This window comes from Sturnus vulgaris, chromosome 7 (assembly GCF_052056855.1).
Source record: "Sturnus vulgaris isolate bStuVul1 chromosome 7, bStuVul1.hap1, whole genome shotgun sequence".
Lineage (NCBI taxonomy): Eukaryota > Metazoa > Chordata > Aves > Passeriformes > Sturnidae > Sturnus > Sturnus vulgaris.
The window spans coordinates 24,475,408-24,494,700 of record NC_142249.1 but is presented as its reverse complement, the minus strand read 5'-3'; the positions used below and the strand labels follow the sequence as shown (position 1 = coordinate 24,494,700).

General features: G+C 36.6%; 1 protein-coding gene across 1 annotated transcript in view; it reads right to left on the bottom strand.

The window, feature by feature from the left end:
* Window positions 1-9,629: 9,629 nt before the first annotated feature.
* The window catches only part of FAP (fibroblast activation protein alpha), a 36,936-nt gene continuing 27,272 nt past the window's right edge, over window positions 9,630-19,293 (bottom strand). Inside the window, exons 21-26 of the mRNA XM_014880896.2 lie at window positions 19,153-19,207; window positions 16,700-16,799; window positions 13,657-13,721; window positions 11,648-11,720; window positions 11,317-11,390; window positions 9,630-9,964 (exon numbers count right to left, since the gene is read on the bottom strand). Coding sequence (XP_014736382.2) covers window positions 9,863-9,964; window positions 11,317-11,390; window positions 11,648-11,720; window positions 13,657-13,721; window positions 16,700-16,799; window positions 19,153-19,207 — 469 coding nt within the window. The 3' untranslated portion in view covers window positions 9,630-9,862. The remainder of the gene's footprint in view (window positions 9,965-11,316; window positions 11,391-11,647; window positions 11,721-13,656; window positions 13,722-16,699; window positions 16,800-19,152; window positions 19,208-19,293) is intronic.

The window sequence follows — 19,293 nt, the reverse complement described above, 5'->3', positions numbered from 1 at the left end:
GAACACCTCTAAAAACATAATCTCCTGCATCAAAAATCTTACTGCTGTAGGACTTCTACTCCCAGTAGTCTGCCCCTTCATAGCAGATTTTTTTTTTGAAACCTGTTTCTTCCATCTGTTTTAAAATAACTTATAGCTGGAGATGCAAAGCTTGACTGTTGGCAAGCATTTTACCAATGGTTAGGAAGAATCTATTGGACCTGTACTTGGTGAGGCCTGATTTTTAAGAGAATCTTGCTGAATAATATGAATATTTTACTAGAATACCTCAGTATTAGTATCAACATACTTGAGGCAATCAAAATCTTAATCAAATATTGATCAAACTCAGGAAAATAAATGTGTAACTATTATATTTTCTGATGGATTTCACTAGTAAGCAATGAAGTCAGTTTCCCTCTCTCCACCAGAAACCACTGCCAGTATTACTCATTTTTTCATCAGTGCCTGAAGACTCTTTTCTGCCTTATGTAATGTCCTGGCATATGAGAGTTGACCCCTTCACTTGAACATACCCTGCTATAGTACCAACATATACCACAGTGATCATGTAGTCAGTCTTGTTAAAACCCTAACTGTGGTACTGAACTCTGTTTTCACTGTTTAGTTTGGAGCTGTAATTTGGTGGTGCAACACTGACATCCAATGTTTATCTCAAGGAATGCATAATTTCCCATTTCACGGGCTTCTAGCAATGGAGCAAAATCTTTGCCTGTTCCTTGGGAAATGACTTTGTTGTGGTGGTTTCAAAATGGTTTGATTGACCCCTCTGATACCTGATACAGCTGTAAATGAGTTAACCTGGATTTGGACACTGGATAAAGTCTGGCTATTGCAGCATACATAAGTAAATTTGCCCTGCTTAATAATCGTAGCTTACAGCCCTCTGTGGCTTTATTAAACTGTGAACCAGATTAGCCATAAACCCAAGGCACTGAGGTGGAATGAAATATCCAACACCAAAAGCTTTTCTTTTATATAAAAGTTATTAAAACATAATTCAAAGTCACTGTAGTCAGTAAAGAGATATTCAGTGATTTCAGTTTATCTTGGCTCTAATGTCTCAGGCCTATAGAATTTTCAGATGTGAACAGTCCCGCTGGCTACTTTATTCCTTAAGTATTAAGATTAAAGTTAAATGCATTTTCAGCTGATTTCTAAATTTTTCAGAAGCAAAATTGGGAGATCATTGAAAAGAAGTATGTATAAATGCAGTTTTTGAAATTTATAAAATTTTCGAGAATCCTTGTTAATAAAATAAGCTTTTCCAAAAAAGATTAACCTTCTGTCAAATATGTTCTTTAAAAAAATTAGCATCAGTTTTGTTTTTCCAAGATTTAGTACTTGCTATTGGTAAGTTAAACCAGCAACAGCAGTTTTTGACAAGTTAAGCAGGATACAGTTTTAAAAGAAGAAATTGTAGTTTTATTCTTGGTAATATAGACATGTTGTATAAAGAAAAAGAGACTATCAGAAAAATAGTATTTTCTTAGTTTATGCTGGCTAAACAATTAATTTCTCAATCACAGGAGAGATTTTATTTGCTCTAAGTTATTTAGGTTACCAGTAGATACTGCTAAAAACCATGGAAACGTATTGTCAAGGTGCAGAAAAATGAAAGCTAATCTTACACAGAAAATTTTTATTCCTATGCATATTAGACTAATGAAATTATTTTAATTTCTTTCTGATTGAAAATGAAAAATTGAGGACATTTCAATTTAAACCACCAGAAATATATAAAAAATATACCTCTCAAATCTTGATCAGATATTTAATTGAATATTGTTTCCTTGACCAACCTGATTTTTCTAGTTTTCTAATATATTCTACTGCAGATGTAGTAGATTTTTTGTATCTATGTACAATTTCAACTAGCTTAATTTCATTCGGTTTTCAAAAAAGTCTTTCAAAAGTCACATTCGTATCTATTTCCAGTTTGAAAATAAAAATTATGAAGTTACACTAAAAAAGTAGTAAAAAAAGGAAATTGTTTCATGTGAACATGCATGAATGAATAAAATAGATTTCTAGGGACATGAAACTGCCTGCAAATAGCAATAATTTCTAAAAATACGTTACTTTTTCAGGTAGATGTATTTTACATCTAATTTACCTACCTTGCTGTAATGCCTTGTGGAAAGTTCTGTAAAATCCAACAGTTCTAGTCTAAGGTATTCCATAGTAGGATGGAAGACTAAATGAAATTTTATATAATAATCACAATAACTATTGAAACGCTTTAATTTTACTTCTGCGCTATAAAATTTCCTTTTCTGATCTTACAGTGATATGAAAATAATAGTTGGTTGAGACAAACTAATCTAAAAGTGGGGCAGTAGAGTGACAGTCTGTAGGGTGAGGGTGACAGAGTGACAATCTGTCTTGGACAGTTTTAAATCAGTGTCTACATAAACCCACTGAATTTGTTTCCATGCTTCTAACTTAATCCTCATTTATTCATATTTAGGCAGTATCTATAAGGAGCAAATAATTTAAAACTCACATTAATTAAATATCTCTACAGAAGATTCTGAAGGAAATAAAAATATAAAAATCAGTACTTGTGTATCTCATTTAAATTCTTACTACAATGCTTGTCTTTCATATTCTCATAGTTAATCTTCCTTATTACAATTAATTCTGCAACGCAACTGTTGATTTCCCTTTTTTGGATCATTCCCTGTTGAAGTAATCAATACATGAAAAGATTTAAATTATTATGTCATTAACTCCAAATATCAGTGAGTATAACCTCAGAAGAAAACACCAGTTTGCTGGAAGATCTGCACCTCTATTGCAAACTTTGGGTAACACAAGTCAGATAATGCACTCAGCTTTCTCAAATAAATAACTGGTAGCTCATATAAATCTTACCTTATTATACTTTGAAGTGATACGTGGCAGTTGCAGACAGAGCTACTCTCTCTTCTGCAACTATGGCAAGCCTTGAGGATCCTGAGCTCTGCCTAGCTGCCTCTTTTGCACAGACTTATATATACACTGTTCAGCTCTAGTAAGCATTACTGGAGTGCATCATTGCTGACAGTTTCCTTATTCAACTTTAATAAAAAAGTCATTGTATTTGCTATTCATTTCATTTGATAATTTTACAAGCAATTTCACACATTCATTCTGCTTACTTTATGACATCAATGCTAACATGGATTTGCAAAAGGAGTGAGGTAGCAATGTCCAAAGTAGTAAATATCAAACAGAAGGGCATTAACATGACAAACAATGGGCAAAAGGTGCCTGGGATCAAAGCAGCAATTTCTCCAATTTCTGATTTGCTACATTTAATATTTAGAGTCCAGATTCTATCGACATCAATAGCATTGTTTTCACTTATCAATTGTAAATCAGTTTATAAATTTAATCCATTGTTAAAAATAAGCACGACTTTCCCACAGCCCTTGAATGATTCCTCAAGTAATCCTGTGCCAATATAATGAATATGAAAATATGTGAAATACTGCAGTGAGGGCTACCCACTATGCAATGCCTATCACAGGTGAAACTTAAAACAATGTTTTGATTAGCCTTAGATATAACATTCCAAATTTGTAAATGCTACTGTAAGAAAATTCATACACACTTGAGAACTATATGCCAAACATTCACTATAAATTGAGTTTCACACAGTGGCCTATAGATTTATGCAAAATAAACAGTTTGCTCACATTTTTCATTCCCTAAAAGGAAAAAAATTGAACAAAATAGATTTGAGATTTGTACTAGTGCCTGTTCTATGTCTCCATTGTTGTTCAATGGAGACAATTTCATAGTTGTGGTGGGGCAGCATTGCCAAAGAAAGCCATGGTCATCCATGCGGTGACAACACAGAGACTCAGACAGGTAGGGGAGATATTGAGGTAGGAGGAAGGTTCTGGAATCACAGTAGACATCTCCCTGAATGGTAATGACAGCCTGTGCTCCAGTCTGGAGTGCCTCACAGTCTGCTTTGTGGCACAAAGCACATACCTACTACAACAAACCTTATTTCCCCTGACGCTGCTCCTCAAGCCAGCAAAGAATTGTCCTTCAGTGGGGCAATTTTCTGCTGGCTGACTACAGCCATATTGGCCTAGCCCATACGATACAACTGAGGGAGTGTATAAACTTAATAACCAGATTAGAGTGGCAAACAAAATTTAATGGATCCTTCCTAGAGCTCTATCCTAAATACCTGGCTGTGGTACCATGGTAGGGGTTCAGAGAAAAATTAAGTCTCACTATACAGCACTTCATCAAATTTAATTTTTTTAAGTTTAATTTTTCTATGCTGTTGAATCAATCTATGAGATTCATGGTTTATTTTTTTCCATTTCTGGTCCTCGGGATGGGTGCCACCAGCGTGTCCTGCAGTACCCGGGCAATGCAGCAGATGGGGATCAAAGGGCCTTTTCAGCGCTTCTGCACCAGGAGGGCACGCACGGGCTTTTCATGGATTGCTACAATCATCGCTCTACACGCTGAGTTAAAGATACTTTGGAAAGAGGCAATATGGAATGTGAGACAATATCCTCTCCTCCAGGAAACAGACAGCTTTTCTCTTTTTATCTCAGTTTATTTTCTTGTGTCATATAAGGTTCCTTGTTTACAGTAGGATGATTCCAGAAAAAAAAAGAAATGAGACAGAGCACCTCAGTGCACCTGGTTGGGCAGGTTGTCACAGAGCTGTATCATCTAGCAGGTCATCTAGCATCTAGAAGGTGACTTGTTATTTGTTTTTCAAGTGGTACACAGAAAATAAAATGTACAGGAAGGAAATGAACTGCTATCAAGAACCATGCAACCCTCAGTTGCCATAACTGAGTCTATAGTATGTATTTCAGGAGCACAGCAAAGAAGAGTTTGCAAGCAAAAGCGGAAAATTATATCAAGTGTATGAGACCTACATATACTCAGGTTTGTTCCTCTCACGTTTTAAAATACACTGGTTAGCAGGCACCTCTTGGCAAAAATCAAGGGCAACCTCACTGTACTCTATATGACTGTTCTCAAATGAGATGATACTTTTAGTCAGACTAAGAGAAAGAAGCTGAAAGTGGCCTGCCTTCGGGAAATTTTCATTTTTCTCATGATTCAATTGGAGTGGTTGGGTTCACTGTATCTGGAATTTATCAAAGTGTCCTGCACCATCATCTGATTAAAATTGCCAAGATTTGAACATCTTAATGGGTTAGGAAGCTCCTGGCTTTTGACAGAAAAACTAAAAAAATACTCATCAAATGCTTTCCAAAAAGTGACCTCCCCAAATTCTTCTGTGTATTTCTTCATTACATATTTATTACTATTGTATTATTATCCATTATGTGTCTAAAGGGAGGAGGATGTATCTTGGGGTATGACTAAAGGCCCACACCCTTTACTTCCTTGCATTATACAGAAAGCATTCTCTCCTAACCTTGTCAGCTGTGAGTTCAGAGGGCTGGGCTCTGAGCCCCTTTTGTTTTGCTCTCTTTGTTACACGATAATTACAAAGAGCATTCCCCTTCTGAGACTGGGAACCAATACAGAGGAACACATGTGTAAACACATGCACACATAAACCACCATGTTACATCCATAAACGTGTGCTTGTACATAACACACACAGTGTGTGCCTATGTACGTATGCAACTCCACAGCCACCCTTTGGGGAGCAAGAATGGCTTTCTGAAATGGAGGGTTAGTTTGGGGTCTTTAGGCCTTTCCAAAGCATGCTCTCTGCCTGGGTAATGAGTGGTTTGTACCTCAGGAGCCACAGCCACTGTAACTTTGCTGTAGCCCACACTGTCTGCTCACACAGGCTGGAATCGCTCCACTGCAAGTCAATGGAGCTGCATCAATTTGCGCAAGCAGAAGAGCTGGCCAAATATGTACTAGTTATTTTACATTCTGAGAAGACAATGTTCATAATTGAAAGTAATACCAAATGCTCTTAGCAAATACTATGAATTATTCAGATTAAATATAGAGCCTTCAAATGACTCTATAAAATGTTCTAAACAGCTGTGCCTTGTAATTGGAAGTGACTGGCAAACTAGGAAGTATTGAATGCAGTCTGAATTGGACTTGATATCTGAGTAAAATGAGTATAACACTAACCATATTCTAGAACCTGACTGGTTTTCTGCTAAATTTCTCTTCAGGCCTTTTCTTCTTTGCAGCTGCAGTAATCCTATATGAAACAAATCATGTAGGTCTGTGTTTGAAGTATAAGAACTGCAGGTTCTTTCATGTGCACAGCTCACAAAGCACGAATAAGGTAGATGATGAAAACAGGTTTGGAGTGGAATCAGTGACTTTCTACTATTTATGTACACTTCAGCTCCTAGAAAAAAGCAGTTTTTACTTTTCAGCTTTAGTTTCAATTTGTAAAACCTAGAAAAGATTCACAGTTGAAACTGACTTGTAAACAACTGTATTTGTGCTATTTATCAAGGGCCTGTCTACCTAATTCAGAACAACTACATATTATCTTCACAGGCTTGGATACCTTGTTTATATGACAGGTATTTGAATACTCATGTTTCATTGTCTGAACTGGTATGTTTGAGTATCTGAAGTGTGAGAGTATCATCCAAAAGAGAAAAGAACAGAAAGTGCTCAGCATTTTTTGAAAACCAGATCCTCTAAAACATTTTTAAGTGGGAAGCAAAACTATGAGGATGTTCATTCTTGTCATAAAAGCTTAGCTTAATTCAAATTGTGTCCTAGTATTGGCTCTTACACACCATATTCTATGTCTGCAGTATAGTTATATATAGGTTTTTATTCACATACTTTGTTAGCTTTGCCTTGATACCCCAGGAAAAACCCTTTCAACTTGAACTATTGAAGATCTGTTACAAAAGATCCTATCCTGTAACCTCTTAAAGCTCTTCTCTCTGATTGAAGTGGAATGGGGCAAATAACTGTCCATTGAATGTTTGAGGTAATGCTTGTGACTTGGACTGTGTTTGTAGACAAGGCAGAATGGAACATGTTCTTTTTCTAGAGAAGAAAAGGGCTTGGGAGAATCTCATCACTGCATACAAATATCTGAAGGGATGGTATCTTCCAAAGAAGACTGAGCCAGCCTCTTTTCAGTGGTGCCCAATGACAGAATGAGAGGCAACAGGCAAAAACTGAAACATAGAATGTTCTGTCTGAGCATAAGGAAGCACTTTATTTACTATGAGGGTGAACAAGCACTGGCAGTGGTGGCCCAGGGAGGTTGTAGAGCATCCAGATGGCTTTTAGGTATTCAAAAGCCATCTGGACAAAGTCCTGGGCTACAGGATGTAGGTAGCTATGTGAACAGGGAAGTGGGATAAGTAGACCTCCAAAGTTTCCTTCCAACCCCAACCATTCTGTGATTCTGTTATAGTACGAGGGCAGGCTTGCAGTGCTCTGCACCAGTTCTAGTGATTAACTGTGATATTACCTGTTATAAGCACAGGCCAGCTAGCAATCTGATGTTGATGTATTTTTAAGAGGGTTTTTTTGACACTCAGCATCCTAGGAAATTTTCTCCCAGGTCATCCAAACACATCGTTGCTCTATCATAAAGCTTTCAGGTTATACATTATTTCAGCAATTCAGTGTAAATGTCACACTCTGCTGGAGACATATTCCCATTCTTTGGCAAGAACACTGTGTAAGGCAAAGAAATTAACAACATGAAAAGCAATGAAGGAAAAATGGTGGCAGCAACTGCACTTTAAAAAAAATTTTTATTCTCACAGCTGCTGCCTACAAGCCAAAGTAGATGGTGAACACTTTGGAAGATGTGTACTCTGATTGCCTTAGGAAACAAATGGACCTCAGGGCAGATTAATAATCAAATAGCTAATGCATCCCTTGAGAAAGAGGTACCTTCTGTTATTTTATCTGACAGATTTTCCTGAAATGTCCTTTATTTCAAATACTTCCAAAAGGTTCAGATGATAGACCTGTGGGCAGGGTGTGAAGGGCACATTACATCATTTTATTACTTAGAGTACTGACAAAGGGCCAGTCATCTGCCCAAATTTCCATAACTTAGAGGATTTCCAAAAGTATCAGTAAAATAAAGGTGTAGAAGTTGAAAGTGACTTTAATATATTGATATTTATGTGAGATTGATACCAAGCTTTTTTGGAAATTACTCTAGGTTCTCATTGACATGCTCAAGTATCTTAAACCTTTAAGCATCTCATATAAGAGCTTAATTTTTTTCTCTTTCACCACAACATTGCAATGATTTCCATGGTATTGTATCAATATAACAAATTGAGAGTTAAATCTCAGTATTTCAACTGAATTGTATTCTTTATTTGTAAAGATAACTACATTTCTGAGACTACTGTTGTGTGCAGCAAATGCACATAGGACCATATAATCAACATCTAATTAGGCCCACTTCATGTTATATTTGCTTAATGTTAACTTTCTTACAGCTATAATTTTTTTCTTTAGCCATTATAGCAGTTGAATTTTAATTACATTACCAACAAAAAGCTCATTAACGTCACGTAATTGGCAGTGTTTCCAAAAAAACCTGAACTAATTGAGTATTTTCTGAAGAGTTCCCATCAAAGTATAATTTAACCATTACAAACAGCTTGGCAACTACATTTACATAAAGATGTATCTAAGGAATGTTCTCATGTGTGGAAAATCAGATTTGATATTGCCATTAACAAACGAAGGAAGCTGTTACATAGCAAATCACTTCCACATTTTAATTATTTTGGCCAAACCCCATGTTTTTGTCAAGAAAGTCAAATGAAACCCCTTGCTTTTCCACAAAGAAGCAGCAACTGATCTCAGACTGAGAATTATGAAGCAGCTTGATTTGTGGGAAGGCAACACAATTATTTCAGGTTATTTTGTACTCTTAACAGCAAATAACAGAGATTGTGTCAGAAAGACCATGGTTCTTATGTAGTAGACTAATTCAGAATTTTTTAAATGCATGACCAAGGAATTGTTTAATCTACAGTGGATCTCTTGGCAATTATCTTGTTAATATTCTTTTATTATGACAGGACTAATTTAATTACTAATGAAAATAATACAAGTATTCCAATCATTATTAGCTTCCAGCATTTTTTAAAGACTCCCTAAAATAGTTTCACCAGAAACAAGGCAAAGAAAACTTGCACAATCCTTTGATCCTTCCCCTCCAGTCTGGGATGAACGCCACTGGGATCAATTTGAATGCTGAGGTGATGATTAGAAATTAAAAACGGGTCAATACGGCTCACATACTTTGAATACAGGTGAAAAACTCACTGATATACAATAGTTATCATGAGTGTCCTCCTTTCATGTTTAAACATGAACGCTGAGAGTTTTGCAGATCAAGGTTTCAAATAGGAGTTGAATAAAATTTGAACACATTCAATACTCTCAATAAGTACCCAAACTTCAGTGTTAAATATTGTGTGTTCCTATCTGTTCTTGGATTCTTTACGAAAAGTTCAGAATAAATTTTGAGAAACTGGCTCTTGTTAGGATGCTAATTAGGTACTTGCACTGCTTCCTTTGTCTTTTCCCATTTTACAGTTCTAGCTAACAAATGCAATCATATTAATCTGACAGCGTGCATTTGCAACGAACCACCTTTCTTGGACTGAAGAATGTAAGTTTAAGCAAGTCAGCAATAGATGCACAAGACCTTTTACATTCTGATTTTATTTTTTTCTGTCAAATAAGTATCAAATGTGTCAAAACATTTGTTACCATAACATTTGCTAATATACAATAACAAAAGTGGATGTAAACATCAAGTTTTAAATTTCAAAGTTCCTGCAATCAATTCACCTGAAAACTATACAACTTGGGTGCTGCTGTCATTTCATTCTCCCAGAGATGTCTCAGATGCCTTAGCATGCTCTGAGTAGCCTACTTATTCTGACAAAGAAAAACATTGTTTGAGGAAGTGGGTCATATGGGTGTAGAGATGTTTGCTGGAAAGGCCTGGAATTCCATGGTTCTGATCAGTATACCACTGAAAGAAAAAATAAAAACAAAACATAAACCCCTTATGCTATGTTTTCAATTCTGCAAGAGTTAAACAATACAAAAAATTTGTTTTATTGCTATACATGAAAAAGTGGATGGCTCAAGAAAAAAGAGGAACTTGGTAATTTTTTTTATCAGTTCCCAATATATTATTATTCTTGCTGAAAAAAAAGTTTCTAAGCCTTCTGTTATTTAAGAGTAATCACTACTGCCTCAGTGCTTACAGGCCAATTGTATCAAGTGAGGCAAAAGAGCACTGAGATGCCATTAGGGATGAAATCCCCTTGACCTCCTGCATGGCCTGGGCAATAGGGGTAAGAGTCTTGCTTAGGAATAAGTACTGGGCTCTAAGCAACAAAATTTCAGCTAAATGTTATTAGAGTTCTATTCAAAACATCTTGCATTACAGCAGGGCCATGAATCTTGTGAGTGGTTACTGGAAATAAAACACACATATGAATTATGCTAACTCAGAAATATCTGCCATTCCACAGTAGCTGAACCAGAATGACTACAACTGCATACAGTATTCCAGATACTTAGGATATAACCCAGATTTGTTAAAGATCAGCAAAGGAGGCAGAAAATGTGTAATACACAACAGGGCCTACAAACCCCTGTCAACCTTTTTGGGGAGTTCATGGCCCTGTAAAATCAGACTCAGGCAGAAGGCCAGTATGTTTGATAGCAGGCAAACACTTTGGTTATTAGCCCTGAGAAAAACGGTTTGGAAGCAGAGATTAGTATATAAATCAGATCTACATTTTTCCTTTTTATTTATCCTTTATATCCTGCAACCTCTTGCCTATGTGTTTCTCTCTTTGCCTGTACCTGCTATCCCATGCAAGCTTTTCAGAGATTTTTTTTTTTTTTTGCTGATTCTGGATATATATTTGGATACCTTACACCCTTTTTTCTTGTTTCACTTTGTGCCTGCGGCAGGCAAGTCCAATTCAAGACAGAATCTAACACAACCAGTGACAATTTGGCCCCAGAACTCAGCTCTTTCATCTTCCTCTTTTACCAGGCATCAGAAACACTCATAGGGCAGCTGGATTCTTATTCTTCTCCCTGTCTCATTTTAAAAGCCTCCAAGTTATTCTTGACAAGAGGAAAATCCTGCTAGCATCCAAAGGCCAAGGGAAAAAAAGAGCAGGCAAATCATTTGGGGAAGAAACCAAGAAGTTGTTTATGAAGAATAACAAATGCACTAGCAATTGCCAAATTTTGAAGCATGTTCAGTTGAACAGGGTTGTTAAAAACACTGCCAAATGTCAGATAAGCTTATTGATAAAGTTATGAACCACTTTTCAAATTGAAAAATAGTGTATTATTTACCATTGCCTGGAAATCCACTTGTGCATTAACCAGAGCTTTTGCAATTTGTGCTGAGTTCTGAAAATGTACATTATCTAAAAAGAAAAAAAAAAGAGATTGTCTGTTGAAACGTGTTAATACCACAAAGCATAAAGTTATAGTGCATTTAGCTGTGTCCACTAATTATCAAGTGATACAGTTGACATTACTAAGAACGAGTAAGCATCTTATGATAGGTCATATGGAAATCTACCAAATATCTAAGTCCTGACCCAATCAAAGATAGATGCTTAATGTTTTTCAAACAAAGTGATTCTGGCTCTGTGTTTGTTCTGCCATTTGCAAACCTCACCATCTGCTGTTCCATGGATGAGAAGATACTCTACGTTTTGGAAATTCTTTGCTCTTGCCATCACAGTTGAATTCTGTTGAGAGGAAAAAAGAACAGTTCAGCAACTTCAATTTAAACCACTTATTTATAGTGCTGAAAGGCTTTCATTACCTAGTAGAAAAACAATCAAACAGTTGAAGTGACATGACAGCAGGGATTTCATATCAATCTGAGATTACAACAGAAACCATGTATATGGCTGTGTGTATATATATACACATCAGTCTCTACAGAGGGATCTGAACAACCTGGATCAATAACCCAAATCCAGGTGTCTGAGGTTCAACAAGGCAAAGTGCCATGTCCTGCTCTTGGTCACAACCACCCCTATGCAGCATTAGGGGCCATGTGGAAGGGTGACTGCAAAGCTCTCTGGTAGAAAAGGACCTGTAGGTATTGGTTGAAAACAGCTGAACATGAGCCAGTGCATACCCAGATGGCCAAGAAGGCCAGAGCCATCCTGGTCTGTACCAAAAGTTATGTGGCTAGCAGGACCAGAGAAGTGAGTATGGGGAACTGCTGAGGCCAGTACAGCACACCTTGAATCCTGTGTTCAGTTTTGGGCCCAAGAAAGACACTGGGGTGCTGGAGTGCATCCTGAAGACAACAGAGCTGGTGAGGGTCTGAAGAGTGAATTCTCTAAGGAATGGCTGAGGATGCTTAGCCCAGAGAAGAGAAGGCTCAGGAGGGACCTTAAAATTCTCTATAACTCCCTGAGAGTATGTTTTAGCCAGGTAGAGGTCGGCCCCTTGCCCAGGCAACAATCAACTGGACAAGAGGAAATGGGCTCAAATTATGCCAGAGGAGGTTGAGACTGGATATGAGGAAAATTTCTTCATGGAAAGGGTTCTCAGGCATTGGAATAAGCTGCTCAGAGCAGTGGTTGAGTTACCATCTGGGAAGGTATTTAAAAGACGTGTAGATGTGGCACTTGGGGACATGGTTTCGTGGTGCACATGGCAATGCAAGGTTAATGGCTGGACCTGATGATCTCAGAAGTCTAAATGATTCTGTGCAACTGTGATCTGTGACTTTGGCTTCAGGACAGGAATACCTATAAATAAATACTGTCTTTTTCTTACATCATTTGCATGTGTTCTGAAAAGCACTAGCAGGAGAAAAAATATTAATCTGTGCCATATTGATGATATCTGTCTATAAAAGATCCCTGTGCAAGCTTGGCTTGCAGCAGGTAGCTTTCTGTGCTGTCACAAATATCTCTACACTATCAGAAATAGATTTGATATTTAGTGTCTTTTCTAAGGGCCAATTAATACAAAGAACAGCACTAGTCATGTCACTCCCAGAATGCTCTAATTCCTGGCTACCCAGATAGCTCCTCCAGGGTTGTTAGGTAGGGAGTATGTCTGTTCTTTGAGTTAGGATGGAAATACGTACTGAGAACACAATCCAAATCTTTAACAGGAGTGTTTCCACTAAGTTCTTTGGCTGTTAATTCAGGCCTCTCTCTATCCAGAGCTGGCGTGTGTCCTGCTAGAGGAAACTACAGACTTCCTATCAAGAAAAGAATGGCAACCTGTTCTAGGTTGCTATTGCAACCTGTTCTAGGAAGCTGCTCTGATCATTTAGTATGCTTGTGATCTTATTATCAGAGAGCTAAATTTGCATGAAGCCGTTTGCATATCACAGGTAACAGTACCAATCTAAACTTTATCAACATCAACATTTTAATCCCTCTCACTTGAGTTCTTTTCTAGGCTAATGGTTTGCACTGGCAGAACAGTCTCACTTGCCCAAGTAAGAAAATAAAGACTTCCATTTAGTATTTTTGGGGTTTATAAATACAAACCCACAGTTAATTATGTAGATAAGAATTCCATGGCAGTAGCTTTGCTACATAAGGACTGTATCATGAGAGCAGTGGGCCACTTTCTCTCTTCAGAGTTCCAGTTATTCATGGAAGCGTGATTCAAATTTAAGGCAGATCAGCAGAGAAACAGAATTCTCACCTTATAGTGCTCAAGATTATCGGACTTTATAGGAAGACCCATAAATCGTTCTGTGTAGATCGATGCTGAAATTAAAGAAGAAAAAAGCTATAGATAAAGAAAATGCAGATATTTTGTAGCTTCTGTGACACATAGGAAATTAAATTATGTTTAACTGTGTTTGTTCTTTGCTTCCTCATAACACACCAAAATTAAACATATTTTAAAAATCAACTATGAAGGATAATTATTTACTGTTCTCCAAAACATCTTGGCAGAAATAGTGGTTTTACACTCATCTAGGTTTTGTGGATAAAGGTAATTAATTGATACTGCTTTATGCTGTTGGGTTGAACTCCAGAAGTCAGGTGAATACGGCAATGAACCAATAAAGGTGCATGGTGAAAAGATGACACAGACTAATTCTGACACCTTAAAAAGAGGAGTTGAGGCGTTGTATGTGTATTAACAGTAAATATGGATATGCATGTTGTCCTTTGCCTATTGAATGTATATATTCAGCAATGACGGGGAGCAGAAAAGGTTGCAGGCATGAACTGAAAAGGTGGCCCATTGCTTTTCAGGTCTCTGTTCAATTCGTTTTTCTAACTACAACTACAAGACTGGTAACAGATTTGACAAAATAAATGTGAATTACTGAACAGTATTCATCACCAGGAAATCAGTAGAAAAATCTCTCTTTGAGCTGCCTTGGTATTTGTACTTTAGCTAGGAGCTGTTATGAAAATTTATGGAAAACTGACACAGCAGCTGCTACTACCAGAAGATGACTTTCTTTATGACCTTGCCTTGAAAGAGTAACTGACACATACTGAGCAGTTAAGTTGCAGAATTAAAAGGATTTCATTTATTTAAGGGAGTAAGGGCTTTCTGAAAAAGAAGAGCTATCATCTTTCCCTCTCAAAAGATAGGTGATAGCCATTGTAATCATTAAAGAATTGTGATTGTCTATCTTGTCAAGTTTGAAACACCGTGTTAGAAAAGTTTTGTTAAAAAATAGAAATGAGACTCCTCCCAGGAAAAGAAAATGAATCAATATACACTTGCTCCCATAGCTCATTATGTGTCATTTACATGTGCTACCACTGAGAGTTAAAGATGTGTACTATGTCTCCCAGATCAGCCAAATAAGGCTTCTGAAGATAATTTGTAATATAAGTACCAAAAAAATTTAAGTAGCCCGTCTTTTATCAAAATCCTTTATCATTCCATGAAAACAGAAAATGTGCAATATCTGTTGTCAACACAGTGTCAAACAACCATATTGGGCTTAAGTTTTCAATAAGATAGACTCTTTCTGAATGGCATTCATTTCTACAGTATTCTGAGCCAATTTTTCCACTCTCTTCTACCCATATAGCTACAACAAGTCCACAGAGGTCAGCAGAACTGCATTATAATGACTAAGTGGAAGATTCAGCTTGTCAATTATTGAGGAAGGAAAAGCAGATAAATTTAAATAAATTTTAATAAAACAGTCACAGACATAATACTTTTAACTATACATTGTCCCTGAATGGAATCTTCCTTTCCATCTTATAATTGTTCAGCTGCTATTAACTCTGACTCGAAATGGAGGGGGGTGGGACAGCTTCTGACAAAACATAATGGTCCAGAATCTCATCTGTGCATCTAAAAGAGGGTTGGACAAAATTTAGAAGCTGTAGGGGCCAGTAAGTCCTTTGAATACTGATACTACTCAGAGACTCAAGGATGTAATGTCCTGTAGTTTTGCCCCTAACACCGTTCACCCTAATGTTAACATGATCTGTTTGCCAAAACTTATGACTCAAGACCTCTTTCTGTTTCCTTCCTTCCTTAGTGGAGGAACATTTGCCTGTTTGGATTTTACAGTGTGTTTTCAGCAAGATTCTTTAATTGCCACCTGGAAATTCAGCTGACGTAGAGATTGCAATGGTGCAGGTCTAATCTGCTTGAATTTAAAAGCTTCATTTGAATTGTGATGCTGGGACAAATTTTTATAACCCTTCTTTCATTAAGGGACTTTTGCAAAAGCAGTGCTTTATGCTTGCATCCTGGAAATAATTTTGTGATCATGAGTAAAAATGTCTTTAAAAAAATCTTGATGCCAGTGAAAACACGAAGACTATGCTTCCTGTGTCATACAAATATTTTCCCCTTTGTTTGCAAAACACCATAAATACAAGGAATGTCTGTGCTAGCAGTCAGGGAAGGAATCTTTCCCATTTAACCAAAAATTTCTCTCATAACCAAGACTTCTTAGGAAACGACCATATGCTAAGTAAATGTGTTCAAAGTGCTACATTTTACTCATTGAAAATATTCATGCCATGATTTTTTTTTACACTAAGGTTCCTTATCACCATGCCAAAAGCTTAACAGGTCGGCAAGTATGAGTATGTTCCTGCTTTAATCACACAGGAAGGCCTTGGGAATGCACTCCCAGTGTTGTTTCTTCTTAACAGTTTGGAGCCTAATTCCATAAACATAAATAAAAATATGTATCATAACACAACAATACAGGAAGTGTGGCTGAGAAACATTTAAAGGGAAAAGTATTTAATTAAAGAAAAAAATCAAACACAATAGTCCTTCTCTTTTCCACTGCTTTTTGGAAACAACTTTGCAGTCCTCAGAAATACTAATACCTGACACAGGTCATCCGTGGTGTCAGAAGTTGAAGTGTACTATGACTGTTACTGGCAGAGAAATCAGTTCAGCTGTTTCTGAATTCAGTGATAATCTTTCAAGAGGATTTGTAGGCAGATCACTCCTTAATGGCAATTTATTGAGAGGGCTTTATACACTTACTGTTACAGAAGTGCATATGGAATTATCCAGACATACCTTCTTTGCGACAAAGTCAGTTCCAAACCGCCAGTTGCACTCAGTTATTTTCAGCAAGAAAAACATTAAACTTAAGGTCTTAAAAGTTTTAAATCTAGGTAATTTAAATATCTTTATGTTTCAAATTGCCAGTCTCCTGCAATGATTTAATTTAAGAAGTCATTAAATGCTGCAACTTGCTTTCCAAGTCAGTATTTATGACAAGTTTCCATACCGTAATATTCCCAGCTGGAAACAGGAGCCACAGCCATTCCACATTTAAATACTCCACTGCCAGATCCAAGTGCCAAAGAAGTTACATAGCCACCATAGGACTAGGAGGAAATCACAGTTTAAAATTACTGGTGAAATATCTTTCTGTTCTCTGAATCAAACTTCTATAAATTAATTCAAAATTAACTCATTTGCTTTGAATGCATGGAGGACAAAGTAACAAAAGGTTGAGGTTTTTTTGAAATTAATTTATTGATATCAAATGGATCTGATGCAATTTCTTGTGAAAGAGATTAGACAATTTTATCAAATCACTTATTTTTTTGCTACTTCTACAATGTTTATCATAGGATACTGCTTTTATTACCACTTACAATCACAGAGAAATTTAATTTGGTAGCATCCTTCACAGTAATCTAACAAAACCTATAGCTCAAAACAAGGTTAATTTCAGATGTAAATGATACCAATCACAATCACATCCAAAATACACATCCTCTCCACTCAATCTGCTTCAACAGTGATCAATGTTGACATATTTTTTTTTCTAAAACCAAATAGAAACTTTTCTTCTGGCAGCTTGTTTTCAATGCCCCGCATCCTTTCAAGGTGCACCTCAAGAAGAGTTAGAGGCTTTTTCCCTCCCTTAACAAACTACCTAGTTTTTGCTAAAGATTAGCATATTGAACAAACTCAATCATCAGTACTAAGGTACTCATGTAACTCAGGATGAAGCTAATTCCTCCCTACTGCCTGCCACTGTTCCTAGTATTTTCTGGCCTGATTCCTCAGACTGGGGCCCAGAAAGGAAGAATAAGTTCATGGCCGTAAGAAGGGTAATGCAGTAAGTAAGCCTGGATATAAGAATAGAACTGTGAAACTGGAGCTAGTTGCTGAGACAGGAAAATAATGTAAATAAAAAGCTCTCCACAGGATGTGGAATTGAGGTTGGAAAAACTCATATGAAGTCTTTGCAAAATAATGAGTTTCTGTTTACTTTGGAATGGAGGAAGGGATAAAAATATGGTGTGTCACGAAAAATTCTGAAGATTACTTCAGCATCATATGAAAAACTAAGGGATATAAGCAGAATTATTATTTTTTTTTTACAGAAGTTAAGCTAGTCCATCCTGTTGACTTTTCAGCTTGAAATGATAGTGAGGGATATAGTACTAGGAACAGTAATCCATATAATTTTTCCAACTCATCTGATTTTCTAATTTGATCTTTCAAAAAATCAGTCCACAAGGCTAAAAAGTAAGGGATTAGGATTGGGCAGATAAATATATTCACTGTAACAGGCCCAGAGAGAGAGTTCACAGCCCAAATTACTTTAATGCTTATTTAAGAGCTTTTGCCATCTTGAAGAGTTTGGTGAGTCTGAAAGCACAAGTTCATGAACACTCAGCAAGCTGCAGCCTATAAGTAAGGAAACACCTTTCAGCTGTTTTCAAAGCTTACAGATCAGGAAATGGTATAATAAATTGGAAATAAATTGTAAAATAAGACTGATAGGTTTGGTAGTAGTGCCTTGATAGTGATATCCACTACTGGAATACAATGTGTCCAAGCTCATAGCTGGTTCTGGAAACACTGTGGTGAAATAAAATATTATGTGACTTAAAAAAAGAAAATATTTTCTTGAGGCCTTAATGCCTCTTCAGAATTATTCACTTCTAAGTGTCTGTGTCACTTAATTTCACCATTTGGTACCCATTTTATTCTGATGTTAGAGTAGTAACTGTACCAAAGTAACTTAAATACTGGTTGGTAGAAGCTTCATAGAAAGATTTTAGCAACTCTGCTGATGTGCTGCCTAAGATCAGGCAATACATTTGGCTACTTAAGGTTCTGGGAGCATTATAAAGAGAAATACATAAAAAAAACAAAGATGAAAAATAGACTGGCTAATAATTTGGAATGAATCCCATACTGTCCAATTTTTCCACATCTTGGTGAAACTGTGATTTTTACAAACCCCTCAGACCCAGATTCATCCCTGATGACCATTGCAAAGCCAGCCAAGTACACAGTGATTCAGGATGATGCATGGGTCACATTTTCTCATGAGAGATAGTCATAGGATTTTTCTCACTATTTTAATCTCAGATCGGAAAGGACAATACTTGAATTTTGACATTATGCCACTAAGTCCCTAAATTAAACGTACAGCCAATTAAAATGTCTTTATTTGGCTTAATTTCCAGTCCAAACAGTGTATTAGACATGAGCTTTTCAAAATTCCCTCTTTAGCTGCCAAAGATTCATTTTTGGGGGCTTGAACTGTTGCAATTGCGTGTATATAAGTACCAGCAGGAACCATCCCCTTTGGCAATACCATCACACATTTGCAGAAGACATTTTATACATATTTAAGAAAGAAACAGGAATAATAATGAAAAAATTATACTGCCGGATTATTTAAAGATAGATATAAAAACTCCAATCACTTACCCAGCCCCATATTGCTATTCGTTTCTCATCAATAAAGCCCATTTCTATAAATTTTCTGTGGAAAATAAAATCACAAAAGTAAATGCATTATTGTGAAAAATTGCTAGTACCACAAGAAAATCAGCAAAAAATAGTTTTTCT